Source organism: Cnephaeus nilssonii (genome assembly GCF_951640355.1).
Source record: "Cnephaeus nilssonii genome assembly, chromosome: 21".
NCBI classification, from domain to species: domain Eukaryota; kingdom Metazoa; phylum Chordata; class Mammalia; order Chiroptera; family Vespertilionidae; genus Cnephaeus; species Cnephaeus nilssonii.
In genome coordinates, this window is record NC_137092.1 from 19,102,977 (window position 1) to 19,127,205 (window position 24,229).

At 43.0% G+C, this 24,229-nt stretch overlaps 1 protein-coding gene across 2 annotated transcripts; it reads right to left on the reverse strand.

The window, feature by feature from the left end:
* Positions 1-504: 504 nt before the first annotated feature.
* SERPINC1 (serpin family C member 1) lies at positions 505-23,354 on the reverse strand. Of its 2 annotated transcripts, none has more exons than XM_079761542.1 (8): positions 23,130-23,262; positions 20,761-21,130; positions 20,258-20,473; positions 19,429-19,566; positions 17,760-18,150; positions 16,656-16,720; positions 15,572-15,751; positions 505-569 (listed from the first exon to the last, which is right to left on the reverse strand). In XM_079761542.1, the coding sequence occupies exons 1-7, from the start codon at positions 23,171-23,173 to the stop codon at positions 15,575-15,577; spliced, it is 1,401 nt and encodes a 466-aa protein (XP_079617668.1). In that variant the 5' UTR covers positions 23,174-23,262; the 3' UTR covers positions 505-569; positions 15,572-15,574. The 2 variants fall into 2 exon arrangements, 1 of the variants encoding a protein (XP_079617668.1); XR_013812961.1 differs by lacking the exon at positions 505-569 and adding an exon at positions 4,103-4,215 and having other exon boundaries at positions 4,463-15,751; positions 23,130-23,354.
* Positions 23,355-24,229: the final 875 nt, after the last annotated feature.

A 24,229-nucleotide genomic window follows, 5' to 3' on the forward strand; every position in this document is an offset into this window, starting at 1 on the left:
CATCAGGGCCATGGGCTGGTACTTCGATTCACAAAATGCCACATCACCAGATCAGAAGATGCTCCCAAGATGTTGCCAAACTAGAGGATCAGCAACATACACAGAAGCACTAGAGGCTTTCTACCCCCGCCCGTTTTCCCACCTCACACTTTGGAAAATATCAAGCAAATCAACTTTCTAATTCAGGGATCAACAGCCTTGGTTTGTTAACTTTATAAGAAAAAAATTTTTTTAACAAAACAGTGATAGATGCTCATTTATCTACCAGTCACATTTGAACATTGTCCTTTGGTCCATGTCATCTGGTGGCTGTCACTCACCCATATCTAAAAAACACAGCAGGAGCCTTGGTCATCGGAACCAGCCAACCATATGAGGAATTTCTGTTCTTCCTTTCTGCCAGAATGTGCAGCTTCAAATTTCAAGGGAAAAAAAAAAAAAGAATCCTGGTGCTTCTTATTGTTTTGAAAGGTTAGACTTCTCTTTGCCCTGACGAGGCATCTGCTGCGTTGTCATGTTTCCGGTCACAGCCATGCTGGAGGCAGCATCCGCTGAGGCACTTTAGGCAGCTGGAAGTGAAATGACAGCAGTGTTTGCAATAGGTACCACTAAGCTTGGGGGCTGGAGTGCTGGGTTGAGGTGAGGGGAGCAGAGGGAAGTTTTGGGTTTGCAAATGTGGAATAGTACAGAGCCTACTGCAACTTACTGCTTAGTATTTGTAAACCACAGTGCTTGTATATCTTTGGATATTAGGAAATGGCTCTAGTCCAGATGAATTAATGTGTTAGGCTGACTACCAAAGTTTCCTCCACTTTCTTCGGCTCCTAGTTTCACATAACAGCAATAGTATACATCAGAAATGTCCCTTTCCAGTGAAATGAGCCTGGATTGTATTTTTAAATCCACAGGTCTCCCTATTTGATAACTTTTCTATGAAGTTTTAAACACATTTTTTTCTGCAGCATTCTGATTGAAGAAATTCAACACTATGGTTCTTATTGCAGCCACAATTCCATTTCCTTTTACATAAGTAATAGTTTATATTTTCAATCCAATAGAAGAACCTCACTAAATCCATGTCTCATGTCTGCCATCCTAGTACTTCATAAACCAACCATCAGCAAATTGCTGGTGACTCCAAGAGCTTTGCTTTTTAATATAGTACAGGGCATTTACCAGAAAACATCAGGCACAATCATGTTGCAATAAATTGATCAAGGCATCAGTTTTGATCAGGTTTGATTACTTAATCATTCCTAAGATTTTTTAAAACTTCAAGAGACCTTTTTGGTAATTCTGAGATTCTTAATCCAGCACTGAGAGTCAGGAGAAATTTACCAAGCGTGTAGAGCTTTAGATGCCCAATTTTGTATGCAGAGAATGAGGGCGGATTTTTAAGGGATGCAGGCAAGTAGATGCTTACAGGTTACAGTGCAAATAGAAAAGCAAAAAATCTCTAGCTTCTCTTAATGATTATTAAAATGTTAAGATTAGTATTTAAATACATAGTGGTTTAAGAAATTGTCTTGGTGCAGAGGCATAGATGATTGTTAAAGGGATTTGGAAGAGGCCTGGTCATGCCTGCACTGGTGAGCCATTTGTGTTAGTAGTGCGCTCCCTTCCTGAGAATGCTTTGTGATATGTGGAAAGGGGGACAGAAAAGGTGGCATTTCTTTGATGATAGGATGTTAAATGCAAAGGGTAATTCTTAAGCAATCTAAGAATTGTACATATACATACAGCTGCACTGTATCACTAGAGAACTGTTATTTTATCTTTAGAAAAACAGAAATGTGTCTTTTAATAGGAATGTAATAATGCTACCATATGTTAAGAGCCTACCCTTAAATGTTGTGTTGGAGCTGTGTTTTATCTTTATAAGACATTGACCAGGACACCATGATAGGGTAAAAACTCTTGCTGAGGGCCATCTTAGGGACCAGCTAGGCTCTGTGGCCTACAGAAAGTAGAATTGAAATGAGACTAAAATCTATAGGGAAACATTTCAGCTGGTAATCAAGGCTTTCAACGGACAGATCTTGCCATAACTAAATAGGTAAAAAGTACAGAATATGCTGCTTTAGCTGGAGCTTTTAAGCCTACCAAAAAAATATTAAGTCCATCCTACGTTTGAGCAGTAATATGCTGGAAAGTTATTGCTTTGCTAGTTTCCTTAGCTTTTAAGTGAGAAAATAGAGCTTTTTAAACTATTACCAAATTGTAAAGGTGAAGTGCAGTAATTTCTGTAAAGAGAAACTTTGCAGCATTTGTCAGTACTCTATCCGGGGTTGGCAGCAAACACTTTGAATGCAGCAGAGACTGTCTAATAGACATGGAAATGCTATGAGTGCTTGGTGGGTTCCCACCTTTTCACCCATTTCTAATAGCTTTTGCTGTGTTAATACTGTGAATAGTGCCTCCAGGTCGTCTAGGACCCCATCAGCACAATTGTCTTTGCTGGTTCTCTCCTTTTCACTGGTCTAGACTAGAGCCAGGAGGTTCGGGAAAATTCAAGTTTCCGAAAGCAATTTTAGCTAGGAGTGATATTGTTATTCTGAATACTTATCCATATTCTTCTCCAGGTTCACTGTGACATTGCCCTAGTTCTTAGCTAACTTCATGTAGGAGCATAGGAGTTAGTAGTGTTCTATCTACATTAATGAATCGCTATATTGTTGTGTGCACAGAGGATACCTCTCTTAACGGTGTACTAAATGACTTTAGCTAATGCTGAAAATTATTACCAAATCTTCACCTTGTGAAGGGAACTGCATTAGCAATGAGAGCTAAATCATCAAGTACTTTAATGCCGAGAAATAGCAAACACTGGGCCTGTTTTTATTCATTGAATGGCTCTTCATAGCAAAGGAGCTACCCAATATTCTCAGCAAACGAAGAGAGATAGCAATATATTCATCTTCTTTCATTCTAAGGGGTACCTTTCATTCTCTCTGAACTCTGATACCAGTATAAAATGCAGCATTCGCGTGCGCAGTAACACTGTACTGAGGCAGAAAGGCTCTTTCTAATGACCTGTTCTCTCTTTACTCAGAACCATATTTACCTCTGAACTGAGTTGAGTTTTATTTTATGTAACTTGCAAACCACCCCAGAGCCATTTCATTGTACCAGAGGGTTAAATCTAATTTTGAATATGTAAAATAACTTACTAAAGGATAAAGCTTGAGAACGAAGGAAGATGGCAATTAAGGGAAGTTTTCTTGCTATTTTGTTTTTTGGTGGTTTTGTTTTTTGTGGGGTTTTGTGTTTGTTTGTTTTTGTGGTTGTGTTTTGTTTTGTTTTATGTTTCCAGTTCCCTCTACATCTGTGAAATGGGGTTTTCCAAAGATGGTTTAACATATAGAATTAAACCATTTTCCTCTGAACTTCATAGTTGAAATTTGGCCTTGGCTGGAAAGTGGTCTGACCAAAGAGAGAAATAGAGAACTTCATCCTTAATAACTGAATAGTCTTTTATCAAGAAATAACTTTTAAAAGTGTTAGCTATTACTTGACACTGATTTTGTTTCCTTTAACTGGTAAAAACTACCTTTTGTTTGACTAGAAGATCTAATTTAAAGAAATGAAAGCAATGGCTAATGGAGAGGAAATTAAATTAAACAAAGACAAAAGTCTTCTGAATCATAGTGAAAAGGCATTTAGTCAGGAAGGAGCTTGAATCCTGACAGTTTTTTTTCTCTCAGATACAACAGACAGGGTTTTTATCTCTTTCTCACATGTCCTTCTCCTTATCTGTGTACTTATTTGCTTAAGGAACAACAGATAAGTCTTTACTGAACTCAATCTTTGAAAGCGGGGCTCTTTACTCATGCCTCATGGGAAAGAGTGAAAATATTGAAGTATTTTAGTTCCTGCGATTTAGAAGGGACAACAAGCAATTAAGTCAGGTTAATTCCTAAATTTCAGAGGCTGTCCCTTTGTAAAGTATGTCCCGAGGACTATGAATTAGGTCTGTGTTCAACAAACTGCAGCCCCCTGGTCAAAAGTGATGGTGGACTAGGGCCACGCCTCTTCATTAGGTGTTGTTTATGGCTACTTTCTACTACAATTCAAAGTTGAGACCCGATGGCCTGCAAAGCCTGAAAATGCAGTATTTACTGTCTGGAACGTGACAGAAGTGTACCAGCTCCAAATTAAATTTGAACGCATCACCCCCCAAATTTGTCAATCCTGCCATTTTGCTTTTACAAATTCCTAAGTCTAAAAGGGTTTTTTTTTTTGTTTTTTTTTAAATATATTTTATTGATTTTTCACAGAGAGGAAAGGAGAGGGACAGAGAGCTAGAAACATCGATGAGAGAGAAACATCGATCAGCTGCCTCCTGCACACCCCCACCGGGGATGTGCCCGCAACCAAGGCACATGCCCCCGACCGGAACCGAACCCGGGACCCCCCAGTCCGCAGGCCGACGCTCCATCCACTGAGCCAAACCGGTTTCGGCCTAAGTCTAAAAGGGTTTTAATTCATATTGCTATATATGCATGTTTCCCAAAAGAGTTTGCCATCTTTTCCTAGTTCCTTTTCTCACAACCATCCTTGTGCTCCTTAATGCTTCCCATTGCTTTAAGAACATTTAGAATAGTCCTTAGGATTTGACCTTGCCTTAAGGGTGCAGGTAGATTAAAGTTTAGGATGGTTGTTATAGATATAACCAAGTAATTTTTAAAAACAATCCCCATGCATAATGTAAGGTTAAACGATTACCATGTTTACATAAAATACGGTAAAAAATTGTTTTTATAAGTAAGTTTTGCCATTCCTCTGAGATAACTTGAACTGCTTTGCATAATGATAGCAAGGGTGAATTTATTCCCACTAGTATTAAAATTGTATTTCTGTTAGGAATAAGTGGTTTGATTCTTATTCAAAGTACTGTTTTTCTAGATTAGAAACCTCTAACTTTTCCTGTATTATAAATCTTCATTCTAATTTCCTCAAGTAAACTTACTCTGTTCCATGTGGAGTACTGAAAAGCCAAATCTTCCTTTTCCCTTTTTAATGAATCTTTTAAAACATAATGAAACATCTGAAGATTGCTAATTCTTCTTAGACCTATCTTTCAATTTCTATTACCGACTATAATTCTTCTGAATATATATTGGGCCATTATATATTTGTTTAGTGAGTGTTCATTCTTACTGTTCAAATAGCTTATTTATGCTAGATGTGAAAAAATTGGAAAATTTAAAAAAAATAGAATTCCTTACAAAAGGAAAATATAGTTGTTCCCCATTTGAAAACAATACATGGTCCTCTGCATTAGATGTGCTTGTCTGAATAAAGGGTTGTAGTGCAATCCAGTGAGTTTGCCTCTCACCTTGTGGGTGTAGCTCCATAACACATGCAAAGTTCGGATGAGTGACCCAGCCACCTGCAGGGCACTTCTTCACCAGGCATTTTATTCTTAGAGTTGCCTTTCTCTAACTTGGAGATTAGTAAGTTCTATATAATACACCCTCTTAGTAATAAGTAATCTTCATCGATAATATTTGCCTACATTTGTTCCGCCTTGTCTTAAAAAACTTATAGTAATAGTGGGTTCTTGGCATTTTGGACTGTTGCTCTTCTGACTATTTGAGACTCTGATTAATCTGGGATTTTGGACTTGTGAAGGAAATTAGATTTGGATATATCAGTGAATCATCTGCATCCATCCCTACTTGAGGTCTGTAGTAGATGTCATTTAAATGTAAATCTGTTTAATATGAGAAACAGTGGAGTTTGCCAAGCATTATGACTTCTTTGGTAATTATCAGTTTTTTGTTTTGCCTTTGTTTTCTAGTCTCATTCTCTGATTTCAATCTTCTTATTCTTAAGTGGTGCTTTTCCTAAGGCCAGTCTTTTTGTTTTGCAGTAAGTGGGTTTTCTTGCTCAGAACAAGCCAAAGTTGGATATTTTTAATACTTTGAAACACGTGACTTAGTTACGTTCCAAAGGGTATAATTATTGATGGGAACAATGATATCAAACTTAGAAAATATCTGTACAGACTGTCCAGTTTTGTTTTGTAAGCAGACTATCTTTTCCCTCAACTGTGAGGAACAACGATGACTTAGAAGGCAATTATTACTTGAAATACACATTTTCACAGAGGGTACATATATAAATAAATTCCTTACCATACATCTTTCCCATTATTTATTTAACAAGTATCTCCCATCTTAACACAGTTAAGAATGGCTCACCAGCTCAAATAGTGGGAGCTTTAAACAACAAAGCTAAATTATAAAGGCAGAGCAGTTATGTTAAAAAAAGAAAATACTTTTCTAATGCTTGCTTCTTTCATGTCTACTCAGTCCTATTGAAGTGACTAGAATTCACTATCCATTTAAAAGAGATATATGTGCAGCATCTCATATGGCAACGGCACAATTTAATAGTACTAATTACTAATTACTGTGAATCTTAGAATCTGAATTAATCCATAATACCAAAAATCAAAGTATCTTATAGGGAAATGTTTTCTCTATTCTGTGAAATCACCATCTTAAGTAGTAAGTAGCATACAGGCAAATCTGTGCCATTAAGTAAATATTAAGTACTTTTTGGTACCAGACGATATGCTTGGAATTTGTATAACAAAATTGATCTTAGACGTAGTTTAGATGTGGCTTCCTATAGTACTTGAGAGTCCTAAACCCACTTGGTTGGAGTCTGAATGTATGTTTTTTAAAACCTGCACTTTTTACTGCATAGATAAAAGATCCAAAAGAAGGGGACAGAATTAACTAACCCTATGAAGAAAATAACCCTATAAAGTAATAATAGAAGAACTAAAAGTAGTTGACTTTTTTGAACGCTTACTACGTGCACAGTTGTGCTTATTGATTAACTCTTCTAATCCTGTGACAATCCTATTAGGGTAGATACTGTTATTATTTTCACTTTAGAGAGGAAAAAACCGAGACACAGATTGACCCTGGTGGTCTCATACGAGAGTTGATACTCTTAAAAGACTATATTGCCTTTAATAGGTATAATCATACCACACTGTATAGATGAGGAAACTGATGAGCCCAAGGTCACACCATGGATAAATTGCACAGCCAGTATTTACCAATTTGATCCCAGAGTCCAAACTATCTTCACTCTATCATGTTGACTGTTTAATGATAAGGGTTGGGATGAACTGAAATATGCAATAGCCAGTAACAGTACTGCTTATAGTGAACTGTTAATTCAAGAATATGTGATTGGAAGATCTCTTCAAAAGATAATGCAGTTGATCTCTGAGCAGATGTTGAATGGTGAACATTTTCTAGGAATATTGCCCACTGATTTCAAGAGTCACCCATTTAGTAGGTCTAGTGGTGAATGTGTGAATGAGTTACTACCAAGGCAGAAAATGAAAGCTAGCATTCCAGATATCTGTTGCTGTGTAACAGACTACCCGAACCTTCAGTGACTTAAAACAACTACTATTGTAGATCTCTCATGATGTTGTGGATCAGAAATTCAGGACATGCTCATCTTGCTCCCTGTGGTGCCGAGTCAGGTCACTTGATAGTATTCAGTAAATGGTTGGACTGGCCTGGAGTGTCCACGACAACCTCACCCACATGCCTCCACCTTCGCAGGATGGTTCAGCAAGCCTCCTCTCCCTCGCTGGTGTCTCAGCAACTCTATGTGGTCTCTCCATCAGGGTAGTCAGACTCATTCAGAATGGCAGCTCAGGCCTCCAAGAGGCTGGGTAGGAGGTGGCATCCTGTTAAAGGCCAGGGTCACCACCATACAGTATTGGTCAAAGAAGTCACTGGTCAGCCCAGATTCATGGGGACAGGAAATACCTTCCCACTTGATGGAAGTTTTCTCAAGGATTGGGGCCCGTCCTTAATCTGTTATAGGCAGCATTCAGTGTTTTTTTACTGGTGTTGACTCTTCTCTGTTCCTTCATTTAGGTCCATTGTTTGTGCCATAGACACCATTTATTATGTCTGGCATTGGCCAGTAAAGGAGCTAGAAGGAGAATGAGACACATACCTGCAACAGATTTCATTATCTACCTGCCCCTGAGTTTCGTTTATCTTACAGCAACATGTCCGTTTTTTTTTCTCTTGTTCCAACTTGTGAGCCTTTGCCCGGTTCTTTGTTTTGTGAAGCCACAGAAACTGTACATGCCGAGACAGAGCTACTCCTGAGGGCGTAAAGAGCTTACTGTTACAGAACTTGAGGTATCAGCTGTATTTTAAGTTTACAGGTAGGTGAAAACTCCTGTGGCATGGGAAATTTATGTGGCTACTAAATTTCTTTCAACAGGAGTTTCTGTTGAGTGGCTAGAGGACCATATTCTTGAAATAATCGGAAGTTTTGCCTATGTATCCTAATCCCATCATCACTGCCACCCACCTGCTCTGGCTCAGTTTTGTGCTAGGAGATGAGTAGGTTCGTCCCACTTTTATTACCTTTCATAAGGAAAATCTATTGCCCAATTTTACATTTTGTTAATCCTTTAAAGTTACCAGTTGCTGCCAACCTCTCTTATCTGAAATAACAGATCATTGAAGTTTTGTTAGATTTAGGATGCTTTATTTTAACTCCTGCTGGCTAATAATAATTAGACTCTAACTGCCATCACAAGAAATAAAGGGGGAGAATAAATTCTGCAACAAAATGATCATTCTCAAGTCAATACACTTTCTAAGAGAAGAAAGGTTTGGGATTATCCATCCATTCCTTGTGCAGTGGATCCCTGAAGTTAGCTGTGAGGGGTTCTAGTTGGTCACCCCAATTACCATACAGTAAAGGGATCTCTGTCCTTAGGTCAGACCTCAGGAATTGCAAATACAAGAGTAAAAGGAACACCCAGGGCTGAAGAGTTAGTTTAGGGCCCTACAGAATGCTGGGAAGGGAAAGAGAAGACTTTGGATAGGCTGGGATGGCATGCTTGGAGGCATTTAGGCATCAAGATTAATTCGATTTTATCATGCAAAGATTGGGGCAGATTTTAATGAAGAAAAATAAAGGAGCCTTAACATATTCTTTTTGATCCACATTTCCACTCAAAGTCTGCTCTTGGTGATAGAGAAAGCTTTTGAAAAGATTTCCAGGGAATGAAAACTCATGGTAATCTATGGCGGTGTCTCTCGGTCTGGATTTTCTAGCTCTCCGGGCCCTTCTCTAGGCTCTCGGTGACTCTTAAATTTGAAATCATCTGATGGTTAGATGAAACTCAGTACTGTGGTTTTGAATTGCAAAAGAGAACAGAGAAGAAAGGGAATTTGTAGATTGACAAAATATTTGTTCTTTTTTTTCAGCATCACAAGTCTAGACCATTTCAAGCCAATCACAACAACCCGAGTGAGTAGAAATTCCTTAAGGGTTTAGATTTCTGCTGGTAGCTGCATCTTAAAGCAGATATTTATGTCATGAGAAGGCGATCTACTGAGTTTCCCATAAGGTAACAGAATCCTAACTCTAGTGGTTCTTTAAGAACCACTGCAAAAACAGAATTACAACACAGGGAACAGAGCTTAAATGTGTTTCCTCTGAAAGCCACGATGCTGAAACGGGGCGCTGAGTGTGACTGAAGTCACCTCTAGATTGGCTGTCAGCCAGACAGCAGAGCTTTTAGAATTTTTATGGTATTTGTAATATTTTTACAAAAAATGATTTTAAATCATGTAACTTGAAGTTTTAAAAAATGAGCCTGTTTTCTTTTTGGAAAACTGGCCCAATAAAAATAACACTAATATAATTCACTTGTATATGCATGTGCATTGAATACAGAGTGGTATACTAAAGAGAGTTCATGCAAGTAACTTGTGGGAAGTTTGGCTATTTTCTTAATATCTTTTTTCATAAATGTATGTTTATAAATATTTACTCGTCAACTATGACCTTGGTAGCATTAGAAGCATTTTGTTAGTTGTATCGTTGATTCTAAAAATCTCATTCTTGGCACAGTAAGCTATGAGAGCTTTTTGTTGCTTTGTTTGTACTTTGGCTAAGAAAATGATTTCTCGCACTTTCTATTTATAAAGATGTTATAACACATTGCACCCACTTAGTGCAGCTATTCTTCAGAGATAAAGATGTAGGTGCTAAAGTGAAATGTATGTTTAAAAGCCTGGCAAAAGGAGGGACCTCAAAGTAACCGATTTGGCTTGCATCTACCTGAGAAGAGCTGGGGTACAGTATAAAATTGAGACTGAAAGCAGCTGTTAGGATAGGCGTGCTGCTGCTGCAAGTTGCAATATTGTTGTGAGTGGCCAGCTCCGTGTATGTGATTTCATGTATGTACATGAGAAAAAGGTGTCTGATGAAGGCAGATGAGTCAATGTACACTACCTCCCATTAAAGACTGAGCATATTCCAAGGTTGCCCCGCAACCCCTTCGGCAGGAGGCTGGATTCCTCAGCCACTGTCCCCGCCATTCTCTCTTGTACTCACTTCAGCTCCTCTACCTCTGAGCACTTGGCTGAAGAAAGAGTGTAGCTTTCTGTAGCAAGCAAAGGAAAGCCAGACCCAAAATAGAGAGGCTGCCAGATCCCGTTCTCCTTGTCAAGTTAGATGTTAATGTTTGTTCTGTTGCCCAGATCCAAGTGTCAGAACACTTGGGGTAGTGCTTTTTATCCGCCGGCTTCTATTTGGCAAGAGTAGTCAGTGGAAGTGGAGCATTTCTGTTGTTTTCTAAGATGCACCCAACTCCTTTTAATGATGTGAAAAATGTGTTTGAATCCTGCGTTGTTGTTGTTTTCAGTTGCCATTTGCAGTCCATTTTGGGGGGACTGGAATAAAAACCATATTTTCCTGGTAATGAGCCTTCTGCCAATATCTTGACATGGAGGTGAGGATTACATGGCTTTCTGGATGGCCTGTTTTGCTTTTTTGTCACTCCAAAGAGAGATGTTCCTGTTTTTAATGCCGGTACTGTTATAATAGTCAGGATGGCCTCACTTGAATGTTGTGGGTGTCAGAAAATGTAGTTTTAGTAGTAAAATACCACTAGGCAGGCCACCTAATCTTGAAGTCCAGCTGTTTGGGGCACTGGTACACCGAGCCACATCAGGTCACCTCCCCTTGGAACATCTGTTACAGCTGGGGAATGACCACTGGCCCTTTAATAGGTACCCTGGAATGCTTCCGCCTTTTCTTTCTAATGCACTGGCTGGTCCTAATGTCTAATTAGGAGTGAAGATGAGAGAGAGTGATCCATTTTCATATTTTTAGAAGTTGGCTTCTTTGTTTTAGGTACCAGCTAATAAATATTCATTTACCCAGTAACTGAGTAGGACAAGTGATGATACCGACAGTGTGAAATTTCAAATAATTAGACAAGCATACTCATAGGTGACAACTGAATACAGTATGAATCCTGTAGGAGATGAGGCAGTAAAATCAATGTGAATCTATTCACCACAGCTATTTTTTGTATAACTGTAAAATAATTGTCAGTGTATAAGCCAGGCTGATATCCTGGACTCAGGAATTAACTCCTGCTTAGGAAAAATCTCACCTGTGGCTTGTCTTTTGTGTGGGCCCAGATTCTGTCCTAGGCCAGTCCCCAGCTGTTTTGCTATACCACATGCTTAAGGTACAGTCTTATGTAAAGTCAGTAATTTACTGTTAATGGTGCAGCCAGTACAGCTAAAGTGATTTCCTTAAAAACAGAACAAATACAACAGTGAGAAACACCTAGATTATTCCTTTGAGGCATGTTAAATCTGTGAATTGTGAGGAAGCATGGAGTCTTCCGTTTCTTCCCTGTGACTTGGGTGAACACTGGCCTTACTGCTTTCTAGTTCAGAGCCAGTTGACCTCGGCCCGTAGACCTCCCTCATCAGATACCTTTATTGATACCCGAGGCGTGGCTCTGAGTTTAAAGCTTATGGTGGGTGGGCTAAGACTCACGCGTTACAATAGATCGTCCATTTGTCCTCAGAGTCATTCTGGAGAGAGATGTTGCCATCCATTCCATTCCTCTCTATACCAGATACAAAGTCTGCATTAGTAAACAAAGCATATTTTCAAAGTCTGATCTCTATAACCCACTTTCCTTTACATTGGTGATTTGAGTGGAGGTTTCTCAGTTCTGCTACCTAAAATAGAACCCTTGACCTTATTAAAAGAGCCAAACCACGCCACCTAGGGTGACCTCTATTTGTAAAGTAACTGAGAAGCATTGTTAAAGTCAGTGGAGAGAAAAGGCTCCTTTCTGGGGTGATGCATTCGGTTGTCTCTTGGCTGTCTTCTATGTAGGATTTCTATGTAAAGTGACTTTCATTTTTCCTTCTTTGTGAATGAAATGCACTAGCTAAGGTTTAAATGTTTCTGAATTTTATAAGAAATGTGAAATAATCATTTTAGCATCTTTGTTCCAGGATGTCAAAGACCTAATCCAGTAATTCCCAAATGAGGTTTCATATCTTTCCTTCTTTCCACCCCAGGTAGTAAAGATACCTGCCCATGGCAGCCTCACACATGGTAATGGAAGGGGGGAACTGTTTGATTTCCCATAAAAAGTGAGAGCCACTGTTCAAACCAAGGAGCTACCCAGTAATTTCTAATTCATGAAAGCAATTTGTGTTTCAGAGCAGGTTCAACACAATGGACTCTCTCCTGAGAGAATTCTGAGCACCATAGAAATTCGTTCATATATTGCCTACAAATAACTGACCATTTAAATTTCAAATAGCTGGTGCATTTGAGAAGAAAAAGTGGGTCAAAAAGGAAAGACTGGTTAGTGCAGAGGACTGAATTAGCATCAGGCTATGAAATTTCATTACAGTAACATTAAGGCCTGGCTATTTGCTTAGCATGCAAATGCTGCAATGTCACTTAGAGAAAATGCCTCCTATGCCTTAGAAAACGTGTGAAGGCTTCCTGATGCTGGGTGGAATTGGAAAGCGGCAGCCTTTGGGACTTGTCTGCATCGGGAGAGTGAGCCATGGGGTTCTCCTACTGAAGAGCATTGTGGAGTACTGTGAAACGTTGTTGAACTTTATGCAAATCATGCCGCACTGGATTTTAAGATTGGGAGTGGGGAGAGTGGAAGAGGATAGGGAAGTGATGATAAAAAATATATATATTTATGAACTTGTACTATATTTTAAGCAAGAAACAAAACATTCCCTATCAGGACTGTGAAGTTCTGTCAAGTTCTTCTGCCCTCCTGGGTCAGCTTGCTGATTCCTTTGAAACCTCTAAGAAGTCCTTTAAACCTCTAAGAAGTCCTTTTGGAAGCAGCTAACCAGAGGCTAGTCTGACCACAGTTTCACCACCTGCCCCATCCCCCTCCTCTCAACAAAAGTAAGACATTCCCCAACTCTAGGCAGAAGCAATGTGTTCTGCCCCAGCCGCTCACTGTTCATCTGCTGTGGTCTGTTCACAGGTTGAGCCTGTTGCATTTTTTTGTGATCTCATGGCAGACCTTAAAGAGCACTGCCAGTTCAGTCAGGAACCAAGGGCTTCTCCTTTCAGAAATCTGAAAATCAGAACTCTCAGTCTGGGGCAGTTCAGCATACGTGAGGAAAGGGAAAAGTACATTGGGAGAGAAGGAGAGAAGACTGAGGGTTCAGACAGAAGAGTCATGTAGCCAAAACTCGGTTTCTGTCAGATGGACGTGGTCTGAAAGAAATCTGTTCTCTATGGTGCTTATCTGGTGGGTGACGCTGTCCCCACCCACTGTCCCTGGCATTGTGCCTTCCCACTGGTCACTGTGAAAAGCAGATCACACTGGACTCAGAGGCCAGACTCCAGGACAATTCCCCCTCATTTTGAGCCATCACTTCTGCGTACAGCTAATGATGTAGCACTTAGTTCTCTTTGGAAAACTCTTGGGATTGTCCCCCAAGAAATAGTAAAGGGTTTAAAGGAAAATAGTCAGTGGTAGCTATCAAATAAGGAGATTACAGGGAAGTTTCACTTCCCCTCGGCTGATACTGATTGATAGCAAGCACCTACAATGCCCCCTCCGCCGGAGTTTTTAAAGGCTACCGTAATATTTGTAAGCAACACACTTATCTAACATTTTTTCACAACTTGCTAATCAAGGATTCATATTAAAACAGACAATCAGTTTCTAAAATGCTGTTATCCCTGAAAGGGAATGAGGTCGTTTTTAACTATAAGGACCTACCAGTCTGTTTTTTCCCTTTGAAAAAACTAAACCTTGTGGTTTGTGTCTTTCATCTGCAGCGATTACTCCAGGTCGCTTACAGATGCCTCAGACAAGTCAGAGAGCCAGGCTAGTGCCCTTGCACTTCAGAGGGTGCCGGGCTGGTTTGCGCATCTTATTTCCTTAGAGAGTATTGATTTTTATTATGACCTTAATTATAAATACCTATATATAGGAATAGGATTTCCTCTCACCCCACCCTCTTTTAATCATTATCACTTAAGTGTAAACCACACCCCCACACACCCCTTTTTACTGAAAAAATGCACTTTAATTCCTAAGGAGAGTGGCTGTTTCCAGCCCTAAAGCCAGATTACTTCAGGAGGAGAGTTGAGGAGGGAGAACTCTTTTGCCAGACCCTGTGAAATTAACCAAATTCCTTAATGTAAACACAAATAATAACATCCATTTTTAAGCTGTCCCCACCCCCAGCCAAAGGAAAATGAAACAACCAAAATGAACAAGTTCAAAATGCCTACTCTGATTTTAGAAGTTTCACTGGGGAAAGTACCCAATATTAAGTTATTTTCTCAGCTACCAAACTATCAGAAACTTCTGGGTTGTTTTGTGGGAGGCTGAGATTTTTTTTCATTAGAAAGTCAAGTGAAAATGCAAAGGCTGTAAGATATGAGTCTGACTTGTGTCATTTCTAAGGTGTTCTCGCCCTTAATTTGACAGGTGTGCTCAGCCTCTCCTCCTGTAGGTTCTGTCCTTCCCCTGATGACAAGCCAGTCTTTCTTGGTGGGGTTGCATGCCTCCTAGAGCCCAGGAGCCCTGTTGTGTCGGGGAGGGGGGAGGGCAGGAGGGTGGGCGGAGACTCGGGTTGGGGGCGGGAGATTCCAAGAAAGAGTGAAGAGATGGGTTTATATGAACATATTTAAAGCAGCTTAGCAAAAGCTTTCTCGTTGGACAGCTTTAAGAACAATGTGAATGAAATCTTAACAACTTGGTTAGTAATCTGAAAAGTCTATTAATGTATACTTGAAAATCTGTATAAAAATACATTTTCCTCTTTATTTTAACACTGTGTTAAAGAACATTATGCATGTGAGTGGTTTGAGAATTAAATGGTTTAATACTCAGATTTGAGTCTCTGTTTTTCTGTATATAGAGATTAACGCGTTTTAAATTGGGGGATTTTTTTTGTAAGGTGGGAATACCGAGATATCAAGCCCCCCCTGCCCTTCAGGGATGCCTACCATCTTTCAGGATGATGCAGTCACACATCCTTCACTCTCTTTACCCAGATGTGTTCACTGGTAGCAAGTAAAATCATCATTTTACCAAATGCCCAATAGCATGTCTAGCAGTTTCTCCCTCCCTTGTCTTCATTTCAGGTGGCAATGTCCATTCATACTGGTGAGATGGGAGTAATTGTATTTATTTTTACCTCTGTTCACAAACCAAATAGGAGGAGGTGCAAGGAATACGAACCCTCTAGTTCACACAAGGGTTGGCTACTCTGCCCATGAAGATGATAGTGTTCAGAGCAACTTCCCTTATAAGAACCAGGAAGGGCCTGTTGGCCTTGAAGATCACCCTGTTGGGGTTCAGCGAACGGCCAGCAATCACGATGGCGGTACTAGCTGCTGCTTCACTGCCTTCCTCATTCACCTGCAGATCAAACAGGAAACAAACTGCTGCGTTAGCTGCTCTGCAGTTCCTTGGACACAGGGACGTCACGCATAGACACAGCCATTCCTCCAAGCGCTATCTGCCACCCAGTGAAAAGTGCCTTTGTGTCAGCTGGGGTTCCATCTGGAACCCTACTGTTCCTCATTCTTCCACCTAGTGTATGTAGGCATTAGGATTCATCCAAGCCTTTAGCCGGATCCTCAGATAACTGCTGAGCCAGAAATCTGAGTGGAGACAAGGTTATTACATTCCTGGCTGGCACATGGTACATGGTATTTCAAGGGAATTATGTTGTACTTGATGCTAAAAGAGATTTTGACTCAAGATCAGAGCTCTAACGTTGAAATAGTTTCACTCTTGGAGCATCAGGCTCCCAGATATAAGTACCCCAAGCAACCACTCAGGACCTAGGGCCTATGAAAAGAGGAGGACCCTCTGGCTGGAGGAGATGAGTTTTCTTGGAGTAATAGACTGAAACAATGGTATTTGAATTTGCTGATAAGCAGAATCGCCACCAGTCTAGAGGGAGATGCCTTTGGAAAATGGTACTTGGGGACCCAGAATATCACTAAAACTGTCTGTGCCTCTTCATGATAATCCTCTGCTGGCTCCTTTCCCTTGATGTTTGTGTCCCTGTTTCATCTGCTTCAGGAGAGACACAGGAAGGGAGGTTGGAACAATGAGACCCCAGGGCTTCAGGGCAGGGCTGTGTTGTAGCTGGCCTCCCAAGGAGGGGGCAGTTCAAGCATCTGCTAGCTATACTAGGACAGCCAGTGAAACAAGAACTCCAAAGTTACAAATCACAGGAGATATTGATGAATGAATAATAAAACAGCATGGGAATAACAAAAGCAGAAGAGAGAGCAAAGGGAGGTGTACTCACCTCAAGAAATGCCTTATGGAATGCGTCTGAGACGAAGAGGTCGTCCCGGCCTCCAGCAACAATACCTACAAGGAAGACCAGAGAAGGCTCTGTGACATGGGAGAAAGGAATCCAGATTCGTTAAGAGGCCCTTTGGGGCTTTTTTGGAAAATAGGAAGCCATTCTGGATCCTCACCTAATGCCACCCTCAAAATACCATGTATGGTAACAGGAAGAACGTAAGCAGGGCTTCTCAGCCTGGCTCTGTGAATTGAGTCTCATGCTTCAGTCCTTGGTGGGGGAAGCCGGGGGGGGGGGGGGGAGGGAAGGGGCTCTGTTCTTAAAGAAAAACTCTATCTGGTAGGAATGTCTTTCCAGTCTGACAACATTTTTAAGAGAGGGATTGGTTTTCAGACCTCGTTTAAAGATAGCCCATTAAAGGTCAATCCAGTTACCTAACATTGTAAGCTGAAAGGTTTGGCTGTCCAAGTGACCTTGAGGGAAACACATGAGCCCTTTGGAATAGCAGGTGAAGGGTTACCAGATGTCAGCTACCCCCATGTTGTGGGACCCAGATATCCCCACCTCTTCATCAGATCTATCTCTGCTCTGAATTTGATGCCTTTCCAAGTTCTTCTCTACCTGGTCTCATCTCCTCTATCAGTGACAGACTCAAAGGGTTCCCGTGCCAGCTGGCCCAAGGAGAACCAAGAGCTACCTCCCGCTTTTCCAGAAGAGAAAGCTGAGGCCTGGAGAGGAAAAGGGAGTTCCCTGAGTTCACAGTAGAACTGGATTAGACCCAGGTGTCCCACCTGTGGCTCTTTTTTACTCTCCCTCCCATTCTTTTCTCTTTTTTTAAATATATTTTATTGATTTTTTACAGAGAGGAAGGGAGAGGGATAGAGAGAAACATCGATCCACTGCCTCCTGCACACCCCTTACTGGGGATGTGCCCGCAACCAAGGTACATGCCCTTGACCGGAGTCGAACCTGGGACCCTTCAGTCCGCAGGCCAACACTCTATCCACTGAGCCAAACCGGTTAGGGCATCCCTCCCATTCTTCCACCTTTGGTCAGACCCCCTTGGGGGCAGAGGAAGGCGTAAAGTCTTTTTTCTCCACTAACCTGGGAGCTTGGATTTCTCCGGGCTGAACAGGTCCACAAGGCCCATGTCCTGCAGCTTCTCCTTCACACTGAAGCTGTCCTCGATGCGGAAGCGGGGCATGTGGACCACCAGCATCGTCTCCGCCAGCTCGTCCAGCCACTCCTGCAGCACCTCTGGGGTGAGCTCCTGCTCCACCTTGGCCAGGCTCTTCTCAAGCTTGGGCAGGATGAGCACCATGGTGATGTCATCACCCTTGAAAGGCAACTCGAGCACCTGGGTGCCTTCTGCCACGCGCCGATAGCGGAACTTGCCCTCCTGGTACATCATGGATGCCGAGCACGACTGCCCATCGGCCTTGTGGAAAGGTTCTGACCTTGTGTTTTCAGGGCTGAACTTCGACTTCCATAGGCCCTGGAAGAAGACGCCAGGTGGAAAAATCACAAAGCAAGAAGACCAGGAGGATCCTGACATGGGCATATGCACATTTTGTTATGTTAACTTGTACGTATAATTATTAGGAAAAATGACTAGAGGGGTCTGCGTGAAAAGATGAATTATGACTAGTATGTCAGAGTGTTTTCTTTCTGTGAACTTTCTGTGTATTTCCCAGATTTTTAGCAGTGATTGACTATTTGCTTTTATAATAAGAAAAGTAAAAGCTAAAACCAAGAAAAACTTACTGGCCTCTTCACAAGTCTCTCGAGTTTAAATCGAATTGCTTTTTGCTTTCTTTCTCCCATCGGCCTCTTTTTCCAAGGCCATCATCCAAAATGCTGGGCTCTGCCGAGTGAATACAGGCCACACACACACACACACACACAATAACCCCAGGGGGTTATCCAGGAGCCCTGCCAGGCAGAGGGTGCATCCTGTCCAAGTTCTTAGTCAAAGGGAGGAGATACAAGACACTCCTTTGAAGTTTAATGACCATCCCTGTTATCTTCTGGTTCTTTAATTTAGGGACAAGTCATTTAACTTAACTCTGAGCAGTGGGCCTTCTTCTGTAACATTTGGAGCTGGTGATCACTAGTATTTGTAGGGCGTTCATTGTGTGCAGGGCATTACTCCAAGCATTTTACATGCATCAACTTAGTCCCCTCAGTAATGCAATTATGGTATATCATTACCAGCATTTTACAGATGCAGAAATTGGGACAGAGAAAGGTCACAGGTAGCGAGGCCAAGTTCATGCAGTCAAGACCAAAGAGTCTTGATTTATACTACGTAACCTGTCTGAGAAGTCCAAGGTCACATTTGTGATGTTAGGAGGATCAGGAGGGCTAATGAACGGCAAAGTGTTCCCTAAACAGTCAAGGGCAATAGACCCTATGGAAATGCAACCTACTCTACTCTTGGAGAGAAGGAAACCCCAGGCAACGGAGTGGTTGGCCACAGCAGTTGACTGGCTAAACCCCTGGGCTAAACGCCTGTGGAGGAGGGGGAATGCATATGGAGCACGACCCAGGATGGGCAAATGTGCCACAATTCTACCCACCTTCAACGGGTGACCATCCTGACTGTGTCAGGAAACTGTTTATTCTCACCACCCGCACCCCATCCTTCTCCCCAAACATAATTAATTTGGAACAATCTTCAGAATTTTTGACTCTCTGAGAAAGATAAGGCCATCTGCACAATCAAATCACAGGGCCTCTGCAAGTCAGAGGTCAGTTTACCAAGGTCATTTACCTTGAAGTAAATGGTGTTGACCAGCACCAGGACAGTGAGCTCGTTAATAGCATCCTGGGGAATGACGTCAGTGATACGTCCTTCGGTCTTATTGGATATCCACTGGTTGATGGTCACTCTGGATGGCTCTGGATTTTCCTAAGGACAACAGGAAACAAACCTACCCACCTGTGCTATTCAACCATCTTCTCCATTTCCCCATGCAGCATTTTATTTTATCCTTCATCCCTCTGTCCTTTCCCACCATGTGGTTAAGCCATCACTCTAACCCAGATTGGGAAACCTCACATATCTAGTACAGTGCCATGAACTCACAAGAGTTCAGGTTTCCAAAACATGTTCTGTGGGAAGCTAATGAGTGATGGGGCAGTGGGGGGAGGTCAAAAATGCCTAAGAAATGCTGCTTGAATTAAAGTCGCTAGACTTCTCAGACACTTAATACCTCTGGTGCTTCGTGAACCTCCAAGAGGAGAACATAACATGCACCACATGCCAATTTTGACCATGATAACTTTAAAACATTGAATTAAATAAGGTCTCTGGTAGGACCGGCATCTCCAGAATAGCTTTGGGTATATATGTGAACTTGGTAGAGGAAATGAAGAATTTATTACTTGTACTACTTTTTTAGAGCTTCCACTACAATCCATAGACACCATTGACTTCTCGGGTTTTAAGCAAGAGTAAGTGTTCCAGGGGTTGTGACTTACAGTGCCCCTCCACCTGCCTCTAACTAGCATAGCAGTGTTAATTTGGATCCTGCTTCTCTATCTCAATCCCTTAGTGAAGAGGAAGAACTCTAAGGTCAGGAATAACATGTGTAACTCACCTTGAAGTCCAGGGGCTGGAGCTTGGCTCCATATACCACCTCACTGATGTCCTGGTAGGTTTCATTGAAAGTAAGGGATTTGTCTCCAAAGAGGCGATTGGCTGATACCAACTCAGAGGATTTGTTGGCTTTCCGATAGAGTCGGCAGTTCAGTTTGGCAAAGAAGAAGTGGATCTGGTCCGATGTTTTCTCGGAGATAGTATCAAACTTAAAAACCTGTAGAAGCCAAAAGAAAATGGTGGTGGGTCCGGTGTTGCCACGGGTTGTGAGCATGGTGCTGTTGGTCCCTGACCAAGAGCCACCTCAGTTGTGAGCTCCTTCAGGTACAGCATAAATGCTCAGCTCCTGTTTTCTAAATGAACGCATGGATGAAAGAAGAATAAAGGTAGGAAGGATAAAAGGGAAAAGAAACACAGAGAGACTGGGATAGCACCTACATCCTCCAAAGGGCTCTAGACCAAGACACATAGTAAGGAGCCGGGCAGAAGGGCCCTGGATTGTACCTCCATCAGCTCCTTGAGGGTGTTGTCACAGGCTCCCAGCTTGGTCATAGCAAAAGCTGTGGAGATACTCAGGGGCGACAGGAAAATGTTGTCATTGTCATTCTTGGAGTCTGCCAGATGCTGATAGAAGGCAGTGGCAAAGCGGGAATTGGCCTTGGACAGTTCCCAGACCCGCCGGTTGACGGCCTCGGGGATCTTCTGGTCTGAGCCCTCCTCCTCAGGGGCCTTCTTCTCTGGGGTACGGTAAATGCACATGGGATTCACAGGGATGTCCCGAGGCTTGGCTGTGCAGATGTCCTCCACAGGGCTCCAGTGGCAGGTCACACAGCCCCAGAGGCCAAGGAGCAGCAAGGAGAGAAGACACACCCTCCTATAGGGGGACAGAAAGCTAAGTTAAGCTAGGCTGGATGACCCTCTATCCCACTGCCCATCACAGACATGCCCCAGTAAAGCATAGGATGCCAAACCACCATTGGACCTTGGACTTTGTAAAATACAAGGGCCCAGGACAAGTCCAGTCCTGGATTCCCTACAAGTGGATAGTTCATGTTGAAATTGGAATCAACCACTGAAGCAACGGATGGTTATTAGAAATAAAGAATGCTGAGCTTCCAGTGGTGAGATGGGATGTGCACGCATGAAAAATAGGCAGGAAACGTTAGTGCCCAAGGAAGGAGGAGGGTAGCAGTGAGAGCCACTTACAGAGCTGTGTTGGGGATTTAACCTGGATGGAAAAGGAGTGGAAGGGTTTTCACTGATACAGCAGAGAGACTTCACTAACACACGAGGGATAAGAAGGAATGAGTGGGCAAGGGTACTCTATGTGCTAAAGACTCCCACATTCGCAGCTCCAGCCCCATTGTGTGCTAGATAACCCCACTTGGATGCCCTGCATATTCCTTAATGAAATGCAACCACAACCCTGCTTCTTCTTCTGTGTCCTCCAACTCAGCAGATGGGACCCTCGCACACCCTGTGGTCCAATCCCAAAACCTGGGCGTCACCCTGATTCCTCCCTCCCACTCTCCTCATTTAGTCAGATCTAGATTCGATTAATTCTTCTCCTTGCTCTCTCATTACCTTAGTTCAAGCCTCATAATTGTCTGTTGCCTGGGAATCTTAATAGCTTCCAACATGGGTTCACTAAAGGTAAATGAGACTAATCCTATATAATAAAAGGCTAATATGCAAATTGTCCCCTTGACCGGGAGATCGACTGGGAGTTTGACCAGGGGGCGGGGCCGACCTGCCAACCACCCCTGGCCCCTCCCCCCAGCTGCGCCCATCCCCAATCACCTCCCCACCCCAATTGGGGTGGGGCCGACCGGCCAACCTCCAGTAGGCTCCCCCTCCACCCCCCCGCCCAGCACGGCACGATCATCCCTGATTGGGGTGGGCTGGCCAGACCCTACCTGTGCACGATTTCGTGCACTGAGCCTCTAGTTGTTGTTTTTTTTTAATGAGATCACAAGATTGGCAAATTAGAATGGGGACATCCAAGTAAGCAAACCCAGAGATGAATTCTCTTGTGTTTTATAGATAAGACTGGCTGGGCCAGGGCTTCCTCTAGCAGGCTTGAGTCCCTGGGTCTGGAAAAGGGAGTCTCTATGTGGTACCAGGTCTTCTAAGAAAAGACAGCTGGCAGGGCAGGAAAGATGTGTTGGGGAGGTCTACTGGGCAAGTAGGGGACTGGCGGGAAGCTGGGGGCCGCTGAGGGGTACTTGCTTGTGTGTGATCTGAGGCCAACTCCATAGCTGTTTGCAGAACAGAGGCCCAGAATGGGAGAAGAGTGGAGGCGCTGAGGGAAAGATGGGAGGCGGGGGGGTGGGGGAGAAGTGGGGGAAGCAGAGATAGAATCTTGCCATTCATCTTCCATCTTGTTGCTTCTGTTCCCCAAACCAGATCAGGGAGGGAATGTGTGTGGTGTGGAGGGAGGAGAGAACAGGGCTGCAGCCCTTTCGTCAAAGGTCACTGAAATCTCGGAGAGGGGCATCCAAACAGAAGGAAGAACCAAAAGGGAGTTAGGAGATTAAACTCGCAGGATTTTAGAGGCCCGGCGGGCCCGGAGTTCCCCTCGGAGGGTCTCGGGACCACTGTGAGGGCTGGGACCGGTGCAGCACCTTCAAGGGAAAGAAGAGGTCCCTTGGCTTCTTGGGCTAAGAACCCAAGGTGTGGCTTAGGGAAAGGCCTTACCCCAGGAGGGGGCGGAGGGAGGGCGCTCGGAATGACGTCCTGCAAACAAGCTGTCTTTGATTGTAACCACCTGGGAGAGGGCCTGGTCTTCTCAAAGGTGTGGAGATCATTCTCGAGGGTCCTTCCGAGGTCAGGAACCCGTGAGAGCCTGCAAAGGCCAAGCTTGCCCCTCTTACCTTCTTCCAGCAGCAGCAGCAGTTCCTATCCCACTGGAAAACATGGTCGCTAATCTTCCACGGGCTGGGCAGGTGGAGGTAGTGTGGCCGAGGCAATCCCTCTGAAAACTGGCTCTTTCCTCTAAATCTGAGGTTCCAGAGGTGAGGGCGGGGGAGGGGCTGGTGAGGAGAGGAGGACTGAGGTCAGAGGCTGATGACCAGCTACCAGGGTTAAGCAAAGTGTGGGGCCCAGTGTTGTTTACTTACTAGAGAAGTTTTAAAGTTCAGTCCGGTCCAGGGAGAGCAAGGCCCACCTCTCTCATCCATATGTTCTCACTCGCCTCTTCATCTTTACAGAACAGAAAAAGAAGGTTCACAAATTCAAACTTGGTCCGAAAATGCCTGGCTGAGGACAACTTTGCAGGATTTTTTTCCCAGTGAACCAAACCGGGAATAGAAAATAGGTGACTAGAACTAGTCAAGCTGAAGGTCTAGAAATGTCTAGCCTCCTACCTGCTCAGTGCGATACCCTCTCTTTCTCAGGTTTCTTTAGGGAAAGAGAAAGGGAGAGTCCATAGTATGTCATCAGGGCAGAGAGAAGAGGAATATTCTGGAACAAGGTGCTACCTTCCAGCTTCTAAACCAACACACCCATAATCCAGACCAGGACACACATGGTTACAGCTGTGGCCCACAGAGGGGGACCAGAGCAGGGGCCTCGGGGTGCACACAAGGACGTGCTTAAGGTAGCTGAGCCAGTTGGGAGGTACTGAACACAATCCTACGGGGGACTCAGGAGAATGAGTGCGGGGCAGATAAAAACACAATGGCTGAAACACTTTAAAAGCAAACAAACGACATTACGATCGGTGTGTACGGTCATTTTTACTTAGTTTAGTTATTGGGGAAAACTAAATAAATTCCAGCCAACGGAGATGAAGGGCCCGTTTATATTTTTCTCTTCCTAAATAGCCTGAAACAGTATCCCTAGGATTGCTGCAGCCGAGTTCACGAGATGCGCCGTCTGTGACAGGACTCCTGGAAGCTGGTACAGTCAGAGGAACTCGAGAGTTCTCTCTTGATTAGCCAAAAATCTCTGTCTGGACTGAAGCTGTATCTAA

What these genes read in the sequence shown, in the direction of transcription:
- SERPINC1 (XM_079761542.1), bottom strand. Translation starts at nt 23,173, where the DNA reads ATGTTTTCCAGTGGGATAGGAACTGCTGCTGCTGCTGGAAGAAG. An exon ending in CCCTCAAGGAGCTGATGGAG is followed by an intron (nt 20,474 to 20,760) that starts GTACAATCCAGG and finishes TGGCTTCTACAG; the next exon opens with GTTTTTAAGTTTGATACTAT. An exon ending in TCCATAAGGCATTTCTTGAG is followed by an intron (nt 15,752 to 16,655) that starts GTGAGTACACCT and finishes TTTGATCTGCAG; the next exon opens with GTGAATGAGGAAGGCAGTGA.